This window comes from Rhinatrema bivittatum, chromosome 10 (assembly GCF_901001135.1).
Source record: "Rhinatrema bivittatum chromosome 10, aRhiBiv1.1, whole genome shotgun sequence".
Taxonomy (NCBI): domain Eukaryota; kingdom Metazoa; phylum Chordata; class Amphibia; order Gymnophiona; family Rhinatrematidae; genus Rhinatrema; species Rhinatrema bivittatum.
The window spans coordinates 61,754,945-61,771,443 of record NC_042624.1 but is presented as its reverse complement, the minus strand read 5'-3'; the positions used below and the strand labels follow the sequence as shown (position 1 = coordinate 61,771,443).

Here is a 16,499-nt window from a genome sequence, read left to right as displayed (position 1 = left end):
GTCCTCAGCAGGGGCCAGGGCCAAGGCTCCTTTCGGAATCATGCTATCATGTGCCCTAAATCCAGCCACTAGATGCCATGATTGCACAATCACTATGACCCCCCCCCCTTCTCATCTGTTTTCCTCCCTTCCCCCCGAGGACTGTGAACATTGCCTCTGCAGCAGACTCAGCCCATGAGGGGAGCAGAAGAACTGAGTTGGGAACTGAATCCAGGTTTTTTCCCCGTCGGTGCACAGCACTGCCATAGAACCAGTCCCAAGGTGAGAATTTGCAAGTGCTGACTTGGTTCACTGATGAGGTTCTAAACAGGCTGAAGGTGCTCCCAGCAGAGCTTTAAGAATGGCGACAGGGTGGGTTATTGTTTCTAAGTGCCCACCTGTCAATATGAGAGCCACGTTCAGCACTACGAAGATTCCACAGTAAAGGCCGACTCTGAAGACAGTCCATGCTGGGGCAGGCTGCAGACGGAAAAAGAGCATCACTCGGTAAGAAGAAATGATATTTCATGTCATAACAGGAGCTGCAAGCCCTCACTAGCAATATTAAACTCTTGGTTTTAAGCAACTTAAATGCAGTATTGTGAAAATATACATAACAATGCCATATTAAGTAGCCCTAGGCTCTTGCTGAACTTCCAATTTTCCTTTAAAATGGGAAAAAAATCTACAACTTCCATGACGGATGGCTTCTTGCTCCGACAGATCTTCCTGTACAGGCAACAGAACACTATTGCTCGAAGAAAACATTTCTCTCAGACAACTTGAACAGAGAAAGAAGCCCACTGCTGGATTGCCAAGCCTTCTAAGCAAGCTTTAAAGCGTGTATGCCGATTCTGATCCTTAACACCTATTTTGAGGCTTGCTTCAAAAGCAAATACTACATTATCCCAAGTTCTTAGAAGCATTGATACCCTGCTCAGCTGGAGTTTTATGAAATTCATCACCTGAAACTGGTCACGGAATATAGTGAAGTTGCTTACTGCTAACACACATTCTCTGAAGAAGGCAGTTCACCAGTCATACAAGGGGTCATGTGACAGTGTATCAGCACCAAATAGACATTAAGTTTCCAAAACTTACTGGAAAAGCAAAAGCTTTACACACACTGCCCACCACTCTCAGTACTTTTCATTCTGGAGTGGCCCTGTGGCTCCCCTCAGTTCAAACAACATAGCTTTTACTGGGGAGAGAACTCCAAAGAGGAAGAGGATCCATTTGTATGACTGGTCAACTGTTGTCTTCAGAGGACCTGTCACAGGTAAATCAATTTTGTTTTCTCTGAAGACAAGCAGGTTTCGTATTTACACAAGTGAGATTCCCTATCTAAAGGTTGTCCAACAAACTAAAAAGGGAACGATTACAAGAGAAAAATCTAAAAGTTTATTCTATTTTGATTTTTATTTTAAACATGGAAGTCAACCTAAAAGCAGAAGAATGAGCTCTGGGAAGGAAAGCGTTGGGTTCAACCGCTCAAAGAGACACTGAAGGATGAATAGTTCAAACTTACTATTCTGCTGGGAGGCCATGTCTAGATAGCACTGGGATGTAAATGTGTGGACTGCACTCCAATTTTATTGATTTATTTTACACCTTTCAGGCACTTCAAAGCACATTACATTCACATACTCTAGGTCTTACAAACCTTCACGGTGGAAGTTGACCTTTAGGTAGGTAACCTTGACGTGCCCTTCCAGAGTAAATTTGCTACCCAATTAGAAATGGTGTGATTTGTCACTACATTTCTAAGGTTTTTAGGGTCAAAAAAGAAAAATGTTGGGTAGACTTTCTGGGGGATTCAGCCTACACCAGGCAAAAGGCGAAAGTTTCCTTTCAATCCAAGCAGTGCAGGGACTTTTCATCTATACGGCAATCTGGCCTCAGGAAAAATATTGGCAGGACGATTGACTGATTAAAGTTGAAGTAAGAAACCACCACAGGCAGGCAGGATGCATGCAGAGCATTACCCTATTGTCATGAAATCTAGTATAAGGTAAATAAGTCACTGAGTCTAGAGCTGAAGGAAGCCATGGGGCTGCTCAAGCACAAAACATGCCATACATAAACAGAGAAGTTTTTGCAAGTTTCATGTCTGTATGGCATCTGACACACAGTCACATGACTCACTAGTGTGACTCATAAGCCTGCTTATCTTCCGAGAAGGTGACACATGAGCATGCCCTGGAATAAAAGCCTTCTCTACGTCAGAGTGGAACAGCATTATTCCTCATTTGTTCAATAAAAATCTAATTTGTGAATATGAGTAAAGCAAAAGACGACAACCATCCACCCAACCTCCCAGCCAAACAAATAACCTCTCAACCTGTGCAGCTCCAAGAGGAGGGACACGTAAGCGTTTCATAGCTTTTTGTCGATCTCCATCTTCAAGTTCATTGGTCACCACAGCCTATTGGAGAAAACAAACCGAACTGACTAAACCACTGAAAAACACATGGAAACATACACATGACATTAACATAGGGGTCCCTATGTAAGTCAGCTGTGTCATAGTTTAAAAACTGAGAGCCAAGGACTAGATGTATGAAAGACTATGTTCCACTTTGCGTCAATGGGAAAATAGTTCAATATTTTATATCCCGGCTCTAAGAATTTACTAGTATAAAACTACTAATGAATTAACAGCAAGTTTCTACAAGATGACAATGTAGAACTGCCACCAAATATGTAAAGAATATTTCTGAACAAAGGATAGATTTTTTTCCCCTTCAGTTTGAAGAATTTTCAGCAACCCTCGTTAAGGAATAAGATGTGAATCTGTGCCAAAATTACCAAAATATACAATTATGAAACACTTATTAGTGAAACAATAAAACATTTACATATTGTAGCTAAGGAATCAACTCTACATCTATGAGTAACAAAAGAATAAGCTTAGATTTTAACTGCTCACAGTTAGGGTTAAAGATTTTTACACTGAGAAGGGAGGGTCTAACAATCACAGACTCTCCTCCAGGCTTTTCTACAACAGGGATAATGCAGACAGATTTAGGCTTATAGATGTGGAGGGGCATAACAGAATAGGTTTTTTTGTTGTTGTTTTTTTTTTTTTAAATCTAAAAAGCATTTCAGATGCAGGTGACATCAGCTTCTGCAGCATCTATAGGAGGGAGGAGAGTTTACAGCAGGGTTCATTGGACTTACAGAAAGGGCAGAGGATTTAAAGCAGAAATTGTCACAAGCAATCCATTTTACCATTGTATGTGCAAGTACAGTGCTGAAACCCCATGGAACACAAGATAATTACTTATATTTGGGTGAACAGTTGAAGTATTTCATAGGATTCAAACTGGATTAGTCATGAGACCTGTCACATGCTGCAAATATAGCATTCCCTTCCCCCCACAAAGTCAATATTTTAGCACCCTATAAATCTGACAAGAAACTATCACTTTTACAATTTAGATCAGATTCTTGCAACTCTGCAAGGGTAGGTAGGCTGATACACATGTATTGGATTTATCAAGTTTATAGGTAAGGCTCTGAGCTGCTGCTACAGGTAGCTGCAGTAGTATAGTTTAATAATTGTCATTTTTTTGGATGCCGAAGACTCCAAACTCCCATATCTACCAAGGCCAGAAGCAGTGCCTTGCCTGGATTGGGGACATGTGCAGGGATGCTTTTACCTATGGGCACAGAAGGAGCACAAAGGATTCTGCTCATCCCAAGGAATACAGAGCAAAAATCTGCTTCTTCTTCTAGCCCCTCCCCTGCCAGGAGAGGGGGGTGAGCCTGGACCAGAAATAGCATAGGGCAGAGAAGAGCCTGCTGCTCCCTAATCCGGTTCTTCCTTTCCTGTTGTTCCCCCCTCCCCTCCTGTCTGCAGGGAAGAGAAAGGGAGGGAGGTGAATGGATAAGCAAGACAAACAATTTAGTTTTTGTCTGCATATTTCTATTTCTAATTTGTGATCTCTGTATTTGGTGAGGGTCTGTGTTGTGTGTTATCAAAGTGAGGCACTCAGCTGATAGGGTGTGCAGACTCACAGGCCCCATGATGATTTTAGTTCAAGTTTCTGCGGCTATTGCCGCTACACAAAGATCTACACCACTACAGTCCTAGGAGAGGGAGAGAAGGGGGCTGCCATTAGACTGGGGAGAAGGGGGCAGCCACAGAAGAGATTGCTTCTGGGAAGAGGGTTGGGAGAGAGTGGGCTGCTAATGCTGGGTGGGCAATTGGTGGAGGAAAGGAAGATTGCTGCTGGGCAGAGGATGAGGAGGAAAAAAGGAGAAGCTAAGCAAGGGATGATAGTAGTGGTGGGGTACTGCTGGAAGAGAAAGGAGGATGCGAGATAAGAAGTAAATGGGTGGAGAAAAAGGAGAATGTAAGGCTTGTAATGTGGGAGAAGAGAAAGTGGCAGGGCAAAAAGTGGGATGGGAGAGGAAGAGGGATATGCAGGACAGAGTGGAGTGGGCGAGAAAGAGGGGATATAATTTGCAGCAGCTGGCACCACCAGATGGCAGCTTTGCCTTCATCGCCACATGATAAAGGGCTGTGTTTAGTTTAATAGTAGTCTTAATTAATCACCTAATATAGAAATCAAAGCAATATACAAAAACCAGTAAGAAAAATACAAAATTAATAAATAAGATACAAAGATAAACAATAAGGTAAAGTCACATATAAATCAACTAAACATTAAAACAAGACATATAAAATAAGCTCATAGATAAAGAAAACAGCAGTAATAAAGACGGCAAAGGAGCAGCCAATGTAAGTTGGTTGGGGTGGGGGAGGCGCCCAAGCCTCACTGAGCTCTGACCCTTGCCAAATAAAGGTTTCCAAAACCTGTATGTTCCAGCTATAGGCTGTCTACAAAGAACAGCCTATGAAGACATTTAGAAATAAAATAGTCCCAGGAGAATGAGAGCTGTACACTCAATGAAATGTAATATATATAATAGACACTGGAAAATATGATCAGACAATCTAGAACCAGAGGGATTTAATATAGATAAGCAGAATTCAGGAATATCTCTCAACTGAAATATGAGAGAGTCAAGGTTCATGAACAAAAGTCCCAAATGAGTTTAATCAGCATTTAATAAATGATTAAAGCAGTGAGAATCTGATTCACTTCTTTCTGATCTACAAAAGAAGAGGAACTAATGGTTGGAGTGAACAATTGGCTATTGGTTGCCAAGTCTAAAGGTTCTAGACCTTTCATCTTGGTAAAGGGAAGCATTTGATGGGTTATGCAACTCTCCTGGGTGAATCTTTTCACACTGTAAAATTCAGAGAAATATTAGTGTACGTTCAAGGGCATTTTTGGTCAGGTGCATCTGAGGTGCCATTCTGGCCATCAGCTTCCTCAGCATTATTACAGCACTAACCCCAAACAGTCCCATTCTTAATTAGAAATTTATTTCTGATGTTCCATACCCAGATGTTTTTTTCCCAGCAACACTTTTTATCCTGACAGTATGATTTGATTTACTTTGATCCATATAGAAGCTTTGGGAAAAAAAACAAAACTCTCTAAATTCTTATACCTTGGTAATTAAAAAAAATACACTAAAGTGAACTGAATTGATGCTTTTGTGTAAGTCTAAATATAGACTTCCTTGGAACAGTTATTACTCAGCACTGTTGCTCTACAGTATAAGCACATTAGGTGGTCAGCATGAAGAATGACTCTTTGCAATGCCAGCTGGATAGAAATCGGTTTCTTACTCTAATCCCAGCAGTTCAAACATGACCAGAAACTTGGAAAAGGAAAGGGAGATCAGGGCAGGGGCCAGCAATACCTCTGTTTCAGAAATGACTTGGTTTATTTTCTTGCAAGTGTAGAAGGGCGCCACCTCCACATGTGCAACCCGCCAGTCTGCACCACGGGAGGTATCCAGGATCTTGTCATGTTTTTTCAGGATTTTACGGAATCCCGTGAAGTTTAAATTCTACAGAAAGAGAAAAGTCCGAACATTAAAGACACAGCTTTTTTTTTTTTTTTTAATTCAATTGTTAGTTAAAATCATTTTGTCTCTTTCATTCTGATTTATATTTCATTTCTACTTATCCATGTACATCATTGTTAAGCTACCTAAATCAGGGCACTGCTTGTCAGAACCTGATGCAGAAATCACACACTGATACATAGATAATGTGAACGAAGTATAAAAGGCTGAAGAACAATATTCAAGGAAGATTGTTTTAAAAAAAAAAAAACCCAGCCGGCATAGCTGTAATAAAAGGTGTAAACATATAGCTAGGATAAACAAAGAAGGAGAAAGAGGACGAATACAGCCAAGAACAATTTGGGGCAATATTTTAAGCAATACAGACAATGCTATAATTAAAAAAAAATAGCCTAAAATACTGTTATCTTGTCTCCCTAAGCTTCCCATCATGATATTTATTTTATTTAGATTTTATATTCCGCTTTTCACACTTTTCAGCGCTTCAAAGTGGCTTACATTCAGGTACTGTAGGTATGCGCTTTGCCCTTGATGTAGAGATACACAGAATACAGTATAGCTGATTACAAGATTAGGATTTATTCTGAATAAATGGTTGTTACATAACAAGGACTTCTACCTCCAAGACTGTCATTTTACAAGCAGCTGTTGGTATCAGAGGCGGCTCAAGGCAATCTGCTGCCTGAGGTGAAAGATGACATGCTGCCTCCCTCAATGGCCCGGTGCAGGTGAAATCACCGCAGTCCAGGGCAGGTAGAAGACAATGGAGGGTGAAGTGACTTGCCCAATGTCTCAAGGAATGGCAATAGGATTTAAATCCTGGCTTCCCTTGTTTGCAGCCCACTGCTGTAACCACTCAGTTTTTGGGCCTGTTATTTTTTTTTCTCAATCTTCGGCGTCCACACTAGGGGGCGCCAGAGAAATGTTTAAAGGGGCAGTGCGGCCTTTGGCCACCCCACCTCCTGGGTCTAGAAATAGGTCTCCTCCATTCCCTGTTGCCTGCCTCCCACCTTCTCCATGATCTGCCCCCTGGGGATGTGAGAAGTTGGTGAATGGTGGGAGTCTGTGTGTGACACTCTCTCTCTTAGGGCTGATCCAAGGGTATTAGATGCCCTAGACAAACCTTACAGCCTTTCATTCTTCCTTTCATCCCCTCCCCAGATAATTAAAACTTATGCATTCTTTTCCATTTTAAAATGTATTAACTTCCCCAACCTAAAAAGGCAGATTGCATATGAAACATAGACATTCAAAGTACAATCTTCTCAAGTAAAAATATCACTTACAACATATATATTATATGGGCATACACAGCAAAAACACACACTTTCAATAATAATAGTTTAATAGACTTAATAAACTACTTTTCACATAGTAATCAAAGCGGTTTACTGGATCTCATATGGTATTAGGCCTATGATAAAGTGCACTTGGCCCACAGAAAGCCAGGGATAAACTGAACTACACTTCCAATATAGTAAGCCTTCAATATCATAATTGCCAGCACGCAACCTATGAAAAAGCCATACTGCAAATATTACATCAGGCCCTAAATACCAATACACCTCCTATTAGGAAAACAGATTAAAGCCAGGTTATTTTTATTTATTTAAAGATTTTTATATACCGACAGCCATTTGCACATCATATCGGTTTACAGATAACGTAAAACATGATAGAGAAAATACATGGAACGATTTGGTTTCATGGTACGTTAAGGTTGTTGTAAATCCCTACAAAGCCTCAGTCATACAAGCAGCACACTGACAGACTCTCACCAAATACAGAGTAAAGAGATCATAAAATATAAATTGAGATGTGCAGTCAAAATCTGAACTGGAAATCACAAGAAGCCAAACTCTGTAATCAATGCAAACACAATCAAGAAATATAAAACATTAAACATACCAATAAAAAGAATGTCAAATGTGCTGATAAATTCAGCCAATTGAAAACACATATAAAAATGTTTAAAATGGGGGGCTGATGACGTCAGCGGCTCGAGTGGCAGCCTAGCCTGGAGCTCCTGGCTATGCCGGATAGCATCCAGATAATATCGTAGCCATCCCTCCACCTTTTGACGCGGCTCCAACACCAAGCTCACCCCCGAAGGCTGCTGATGGCGAATTGGGCCCCCAAACCCGACTTTTGCAAGTTTTCCTACCAGAAATCGGCCCGGGAAAATTCTCCTGAAAAAAACAAAATGGCCGCCGTGACCGGAGAAGCGATCTCTGAGGCCTCAGCTGCAGCACCGGCACTCCCCGATTCGGAAATCCCTACTTGGGGTGAGTTTAAGGCTTGGTTTGGGGAGCTCAGCCACGATCTCAATTCTTTTAAATCTGAGATCCGTGAAACGGTGGGTGAAATGAAGGAGGAACTGTGTGAAATGGGGAGGAGGCTTTTTGAGTATGAAACCCTCACTGAATCTCAGGCGGATAAAATGAGCTCGCTGCAGAATAGCCATAAGGAAATGGCTAGTGAAATTCAGCAACTCTCCTCCAAACTGGAAGATTTAGAAAACAGGAATAGGAGGGCTAATCTGCGCTTTCGGGGCATTCCTGAGACCTCTGACTTTGCTAACTGTGTGCAAGTTATTACAGAGCTTTGCACTGATTTATTACAGCAAGATGCAAACCAAAATGCTGCGGGCTCTGGAGGGTCTCTAGTGGTCAAGCTGGAACGGGCTCACAGGGTCCAGGGTCAGAGAGCTCCTAATCAACCCAAGGATGTGATCGCTTGCTTCCATGATTTCCCTGTGAAAGAGAAGATCCTGGCCCTGGCGCGCCAGAGGGGGAAGGTGCAGCTGCAGGGACATGATGTGCAAGTCTATGCTGATGTTTCCCCGACTACTATGAAGAAACGCCAGGCTATGAAACCTATTACTGCTGTTTTGATTAAAGAAAACATCCGGTACCGCTGGCTCTTCCCCTTTGGCCTCAGCTTTACTGTGCAAGGTACAACGCACAAGGCACAATCCGTGCATGAAGCGGCGGGCATCTTGAAGGACCTTGGCTATACTGTGATGGATTTGCCGCCATCTTCCTCGCCACGTGCCGACCGCAGGGAGGAACCTCGCTGGCAGCGGATGGGAAAGGGGGGAAAGAGACTGCGACGCACCCCGGATCCAGATATCGCGAACAGAGCCCCTACATGATCTGGCTGCTTTGGCTCTGAAGGCTTTGACACTGTTTCTTGTTAAGCCGCACCGGACGTGGAGGGTTTGGTTACTGGTTATATGTTTGATAATATGCTGATGCTGCCGGGTGGGACGGCACCTGGGAAGCTGTCTTCACTCACCCCTAGATGATGGGGGACCCAAGAGATGATTGTGGTTCCTTTGGGAGGGGGGGAGGGGGGGGAATGGGGAATAGTGGGGATCTCCTCTCTGGGAGTGCATTGCCTTGTTGTTTACTGCCCGGCTCACTGAGGGCTACGTGCTGCTTGGTACTATGTTTAGTTGTCTCTTGTTTCATGGGGGGACCTCTTCTGCTCTTATCTCTGTCTGCTCTATATACGCTGGGGCACTTGAAATGCACCATCACTTGTCCGGATGGCTACCTTTAAGGTACAGTCCTTTAATGTTAAGGGACTGAATATGCACCGTAAGTGTAAATTACTATATAAAGATCTGCAGCGTGCTGATATTGCGATTGCTTGTCTCCAGGAGACACATTTAAAGCGGCGCTATGAGCATTTAATGAGTTCTGCCCTTTACCCGCATCAGTATTGGGCGGCTAGCTCTAAAGCTGCTAAATATGCAGGTGTGGGGATTCTATTTCACAAGGACTTTGCTTTTGAATTGCTTGACAGTGTTGCTGACCCTTTGGGTAGATATTTATTGCTGGTCCTTAATATTGCTGGGGTCTCGTATACATTGCTTAACGTATATGCCCCCAATGTTCACCAAGCCAAATTTTATGATGCGCTGGTGAAGCTGGTCCTCTTGAAAAAAGTGGGTCACTTGATGGTGATGGGAGATTGCAATCTGCCCTTAGACCCTGGTCTTGATTCCTCGGGGGGGCGATGTTCTACTTTGAAAAGAGACCGCAATAGCCTCCTTGCTTTTTTGGACCACTTTCAGCTGGTAGATGTGTGGCGCTTTTTGCATTCCACTCAGAGGGATTATACTTTTTTCTCGAACCCCCATAACCTATACACTAGGATAGACTATGTTTTTGTGGATAGGGGAGTGATCCAAAATGTGCGCAAAGGGGTTATAGAGTCGATCACGTGGTCCGATCATGCTCCGGTGTGGGCTGAGCTGACTTTCCCTAATTATGACAAAGGCCAACGCTTTTGGCGCCTAAACGATAGCTTACTTGACAGTGACTCCTTTGTGGATCAATGTCGGCGGGTACTTACAGATTACAGTTCTCATAACCTTCACCCTGACATCTCGCCCATCACTTACTGGGACTGTTTAAAGGCAGTGCTTAGGGGGACTTTTATAGCTCGGGCCTCTTGGGTTAAAAAGGAGACCCAGCGGGAACGTTCGCTCCTGACTGCCAAATTATTGGACTTAGAACAGCGCCACAAGCAAACCCCCACTGAAGTGCTCCGTTTGGCCTTAGCTGACTACCGATCGCAACTTGGGGCGCTGGATGCGGCCAAAATTGCGCATGAGCTGGAGCAAATGGAACAAGTATACTTTGAAGGGGGCAATAAAGCGGGGAAGTTGCTTGCGCATAAGTTGAGAGCCAAACGCTTACAAAACACTATTACTAAAATTGTAGGTGCTCATGGTGCACCACTTACCTCCAATGATGCGATCCGTGACTGCTTTTTACAATTTTATTCTGCACTGTATTCCCATAACCACTCTATAGAGTTCAGGGACATACAATCCTTTTTACAGGACACTCCCTTATCCCAGTTATCAGAGTCCGCCAGGGATACGCTAGACAAGGATATCTCAGAATCTGAGGTGTTATTTGCCATTAAGCAACTTAAGGCTGGCAAGTCCCCGGGGCTGGATGGGTTTACTGCCCGGTTTTATCAATGCTTTGCCGGTGATTTACTTACCCCACTTACGGCCATGTTTAATGCCTTGCGACACGAGGGGGTTTTGAATCCTAATTCTAATGTGGCGGGTATAACGATCATTGCAAAGCCGGGGCGGGACCCTACCAAGTGTGGCTCTTATAGGCCCATCTCATTGCTGAACATAGACCTCAAGCTTCTGGCTAAAATCCTGGCTAACAGGCTTAACGGTTATGTAGCACAACTCATTCACCCGGATCAGGCCGGTTTTATCCCTGGTCGCATGGCGTCCGATAATGTGCGGAAGTTGTTGGATTCCCTCTGGTGGGTTAAGCGCCATCATATCCCCTTTCTTTTTATGGCTATGGATGCGGAAAAGGCCTTTGATTTGGTTCACTGGCCTTTTTTATTTCAAGTCTTGCATACCATGGGTTTTGGGCCTTTTTTCATTACCTGGATTCAGAAATTATATGATAAACCGAGGGCCTGCATTAAGGTAAATGGGGGCTATTCCCCGTTCTTTATTGTTGAGCGGGGCACCCGCCAAGGTTGCCCGCTCTCTCCATTACTATTTGCCCTATTTATAGAACCTTTGGCCCAACGGATCCGGTTGTCGAGGGATGTGATGGGCATTAGTGTGGGGTCATATTCCTCCAAGTTGGCGATGTTTGCTGATGATGTCATTCTGACCCTTGCGGACCCTCAGCAATCGTTGCCAGCCGTGGTAGAGATTATTAAAACCTTCAGTCAAGTGTCTGGCTACTCCATTAATTGGGACAAAACCGAAATCCTTAATATTACGTTACCGGAGGACCAGGCACGGGATCTGAAAGCCCGTTTTGCTTTTAAATGGGCAAAGGAGAAAATTAAATACCTAGGTATATTTATAGGGGCTCATTCTGATGTTTTTAGGCTTAACTATCCACCTCTTCTCGCTAAATTGTACAGGGAAATGGAGGAGTGGAATCGATACCACATTTCGTGGCTGGGACGAATTGCTACTTTTAAAATGAACATCCTGCCCCGGATTGGATACCTTTTCCAGACCATTCCTTGCGTCATACCAACTGCACTGCTTCTCAAGTGGCAACGCAGGATTATGAAATTCCTGTGGCAGGGGAAGCACCCCAGGGTGGCCCAGAAAGTATTGTTTCAACCTCGGGTGCGGGGGGGCCTTGCAGTGCCTAACTTATTACGATACTATGTTGCGGCTCAATTACGAGCTGTTGTTGATTGGCACAGAACCACCGCCCGCAAACCTTGGGTGATTCTGGAGCAGGAACTTATCGGGCCACACCTGCTGACTAATATCCTCTGGCAACCTCCTGGCTCTGGGCCCAAATTGGAAGGCCTACCGGACACGATTCAGTGTACCTTACGCCTTTGGTATAAATGGAAGCCTCAGGTGGTGGGGTCCAAGGTGGGGTCGGTCCTTTTTTCCCCCTTTCACTCTGGGTCATTCTTGGGGGGTACAGCTCCGCAGGTCTTTGCAGATTGGTTGGCTAAGGGTCTTTATAATTATAGTCACTTCTGGGAGCACTCCTCGTGGGTGACGTTCTCCACTCTCCAGGCCCGGCATGACTTACCTCAGGGGGATTTCTATCGCTACCTCCAACTAATGAGTTACGCAAGAGCGACCCATATTTCCCGGGATTTACTCCAGCCAATTGGTCTCTTTGAGAATTTCTGCCGAGCGGCTGACAAAGTACAGCACTTAATGTCCAAAATTTATAAGCTGCTCCTTCAGGGTATGGGAACGCGCCCAACATACCTGTCCGCCTGGGAGGCTGATCTGGGGTCCCCGCAGGGTGACGACTTTTGGGACACTATCTTTACAGTGGGGTGTAAGGGTCTTATCTCAGCCTCCTACTTGGAAAATAGTTTCAAACTCCTTTATCGGTGGCATTATACCCCCGCTAAACTCCATAAAATTTATTCCACGGCCTCGGATCGGTGCTGGAGGGGTTGTGGGGAGCGAGGTTCCTTTTATCATATGTGGTGGGAGTGTGCTGCTGTTTCCCAGTTTTAGAAGGGACTGGCTGTGTGGCTTTCAGACATATTGCATGTTTCTATTACTCTAACCCCCATAGTTGCCCTGCTTAACTCAGACTATCCACAGCTCGACACGGCCTTACAGCGTTTTGTTAGATTGGTGGTCACCTCTGCTCGATGTGAGATAGCTTTACACTGGAAGTCTCAGGGTGTACCTACATTATTGCAGGTTCAGTCACGGGTGGCAAAGGTTTGTACCCTTAGTAAGATTACGGCGCACCGTTGGAAACAAATAGGGGCCTTTCAGCGTACCTGGTCTTTATACCTAACATGGCAACAACAACAGAAGAAGATATGATTTCCTTTTATGTCTGATTTTCTCTTATGTTATTTGTTCATACTACCTTTGCAGGAGCTCCCAGGGATGGTAGGGGAGAAGGGTGGGGGGTGAGGGGAACAGAAGGGGGGGGATATGTTTACACAATAACTGAGAAAAGCAGAGAATCTGTTGTAAGTCTTTATTGCATCTATTCTACTGTCAATTTTGTTATTGTACATGCTTCACAGATGCTGTATGGTTTTGTATTGTCGGTATTATCTTTCTCTAATAAACCTTAAATTTCAAAAAAAAAAAAAAATGTTTAAAATATCGTCAAACACTAATAAAATATTTCAAAACAGTAGATAAATCACAACCAATAATTAAAACTAAGGATAAAAAAAAAAAAGAAAAAGTCTCCCACTCTCCATACCTTTTGAGACTGGAAGATTGGGCTTCCAAATGGCAGGTTCTATTACGGTAATTAATAAGCAATAGTAGCTTGTGATTTATTTAATTTATTTATTTCAATTTATATACCGGTATTCCAATGTAATCTAATGTTTGGGTATTTGCCAGGTAGTTATGACGTGGGATTGGCTACTGTTGGAAACAGGAAACTGGTTTGATTGACCCTTGGTCTGACCCAGTATGGCATAGCTTATGTTCAAATGTACCTGGGAACTTTAGATTTCCAGTCCTGAGATTGTCGTAGATCGGAGGATGGTGCACAAAGTTTAACCTCTCACACACATACATACAGGTACTCTCACACATGCACACACATACATACCTAAAAACCCTCTCATACACACACATACATACACTTACCCACCCACCCTCTCATACTCACACAGGCTCTCACCCCCCTCCAACACACATAGAAGCAGTCACCCATCTACCCAGACAGTCATTAATCCGCACTCACATAAAAGCAGTCACCCACACACACTCCTGCCCGATCTGCTCAGTGGCAACACAGTGGCACTTCCCTTTCAAAATTTCACCCCAGGCTCACGAACCCAGGTGGGAAGCTTGCCATGACCACTGCACTGTGAGAGCTCAGCCAGAAACTGCAGGACGTCTGCATCACCTCCTCCCCCGAGATCCCTCAAGGACTTCTTGGAGTCGGCTTTAGAAAAAAGGAGAGCGGCGTTTCCTGCACCTTGGCAACCTGCAGGAAAAGAGATCGCCTCGACAGACAACCCACCCTGCTGGGAAATCTGAGAGGCAACTGGACCCGCGGCAGCAGGAGATGACTGGATAAACGCGACTCCTGCTGCCCGGGGTTAGGGACGTGTGTTGCCACTGAGAAAGAAACAAGATGCATTCTGCTCCTACATAAAATGCCTCATGTTTAAAGAAAATTAAAATGTCACATTTCCATAATCACTTATAATTGAGATACGTAGATCATGAAACCAGCATCGATTAGTCAGAAGCCTTCAATGCCTGCCTGCCTGCCTAGGATCCCCTGCTTGATCTGCTCAGTGCAGCAACACACATCCCTAACGTCAGGATAAATGCGACTCCTGCTGCCCAGGGTTAGAGATCGGCGGGGGTCTGGCTTATCCCTGCCTGATCTGATGTTTGACTCAGGAGGCAGGGTGAGGCGGCGGCTGCGGTAGGGGGGTTTTGAAAGGGCACTTTTTGCCCCTTCAAAATTCTGCCGCCTGAGGCTGCTGCGTCGCTCCACCTCATGATAGAGCTGCTCCTGGTTGGTGTTTCACAAGGGGAAAAATATAGCATACAAAGCAGGAGAGAAATTAACACAGAGAGACCATGCAAGCAATCATATCTTTTGAATTATATGCCATCTCATTTTCCCCTGAAATTTTCAGTGCCAACTAATTTGCACAAGAACACGTTTGGGGAAAAAAAAAATGTGCAGCATGTCCAGGACCTTGAGAAAAAAAATCCACTTGCCTTCTGCCCAACTGAAAGGAGGAGAAATGATTGCGAAAGAACAGGTGGTTTTCGTTTACTCCACTTAGCCCAGAGATGAAGTAGGGTCCTGGACCCCGCACCACTCACTGTACTCCAGGTTGCGTTCCCACAGGGACAAAGTGAATGTGAGAAGAGTAATCAAGGAAAACTGTGTAGTGTGCTAACTCTATGTACCCCCTTGGCCAGCTACTAAACCTGTCATTACTACCTGGGGTTTGCTCTTTCCTTCTGCTGGGATATGGACCTGCTCATTCCTCCTAGCTAGCTAGTGAGATGGGGGTGGGAGAGAGAAGGCATAGTCAAGAGATGGAGGTGAGAGGCTAGAAAGTGAAAGAGTAGGAAGGAAGGACAACAGATGGAGGGAGGAAGGAAGATGTTAGAAATAGAGGAGATCAAATTTGCCAATGATGGTTATTCAAAGTAGTAAAAAAAACAAACAAACATGCAGATTGAAAAAAAATGCAGGAGAACATTATGAGAAAGACTGCGCAGCTAAAATTGCAGATGAAATTAATTGTGGGCAAGTGCAAAGTAATGCATGAAGGGAAAATAATTCTAGTGATATGTATACAATACTGGGCTCCACATTATTTATTTATTTAGTTAGATTTTTTTTTATATTAGGAGTCACCACCCAGAAAAAAATCTTAAGAGTCCCTGTGTTCATTGATAGTTTAATGAGCAGCAGCAATAAAAAAGCAAACAAATTAGGAATTCGTTAGAAAGGAATATAGAATAAAACTGACAATATCATAATGCCTCTATATAGATCTATGGTGTGTAGCTCTGGACACTATCTAAAAAAAGATATAAAAAAGGTACAACGAAGGACAACAAAATTAATAAAGGGGATGGAACAGCGACCATATGAAGGAAAACTAAACAGCTAGAAGAAGAAATGAGAGAGGGATAAGAAAGGTTTATAAAATTATGAGTGGTGTGGAAAATGTTAATGGGGAATGATTATTTTATCCTTTGAAATAGTCCTAGGACTAGCAATACTCCATGAAATTAACTGTTAGCAGATTAAAAACAATTTTTTCACGCAACACACACTTGAGCTGCAGAATTTGTTGCAAAAAAAAAAAATAGATGTGTTCAATACTAGTATAGCTAAGTTTAAAAAAGATTTAGATAGTAATGGACCTAACCTCAGAAACCTATCAGCCACTTAGGTTTAGGGGACATCTCTCACAGCCAGGAGTTGGGAGGCAACAAATAAGAATGGATTGCCCCAGTAAGCTCTGCTAGATAATTCTTTCATGCAACCCAGATTAGCCACCATCAGAAAGGCTACTGGGCTTGATGGACCACTGGTGAGACTCTCAGTATA

General features: G+C 43.6%; 1 protein-coding gene across 2 annotated transcripts in view; it reads right to left on the bottom strand.

Moving 5' to 3' along the window:
• The window catches only part of XPR1 (xenotropic and polytropic retrovirus receptor 1), a 381,737-nt gene that overhangs the window by 103,380 nt on the left and 261,858 nt on the right, over positions 1-16,499 (bottom strand). For both annotated transcript variants that reach the window (XM_029618129.1, XM_029618130.1), the window contains exons 5-7: positions 5,761-5,910; positions 2,321-2,404; positions 378-459 (exon numbers count right to left, since the gene is read on the bottom strand). In XM_029618129.1, the coding sequence (XP_029473989.1) occupies positions 378-459; positions 2,321-2,404; positions 5,761-5,910 (316 nt within the window). The remainder of the gene's footprint in view (positions 1-377; positions 460-2,320; positions 2,405-5,760; positions 5,911-16,499) is intronic.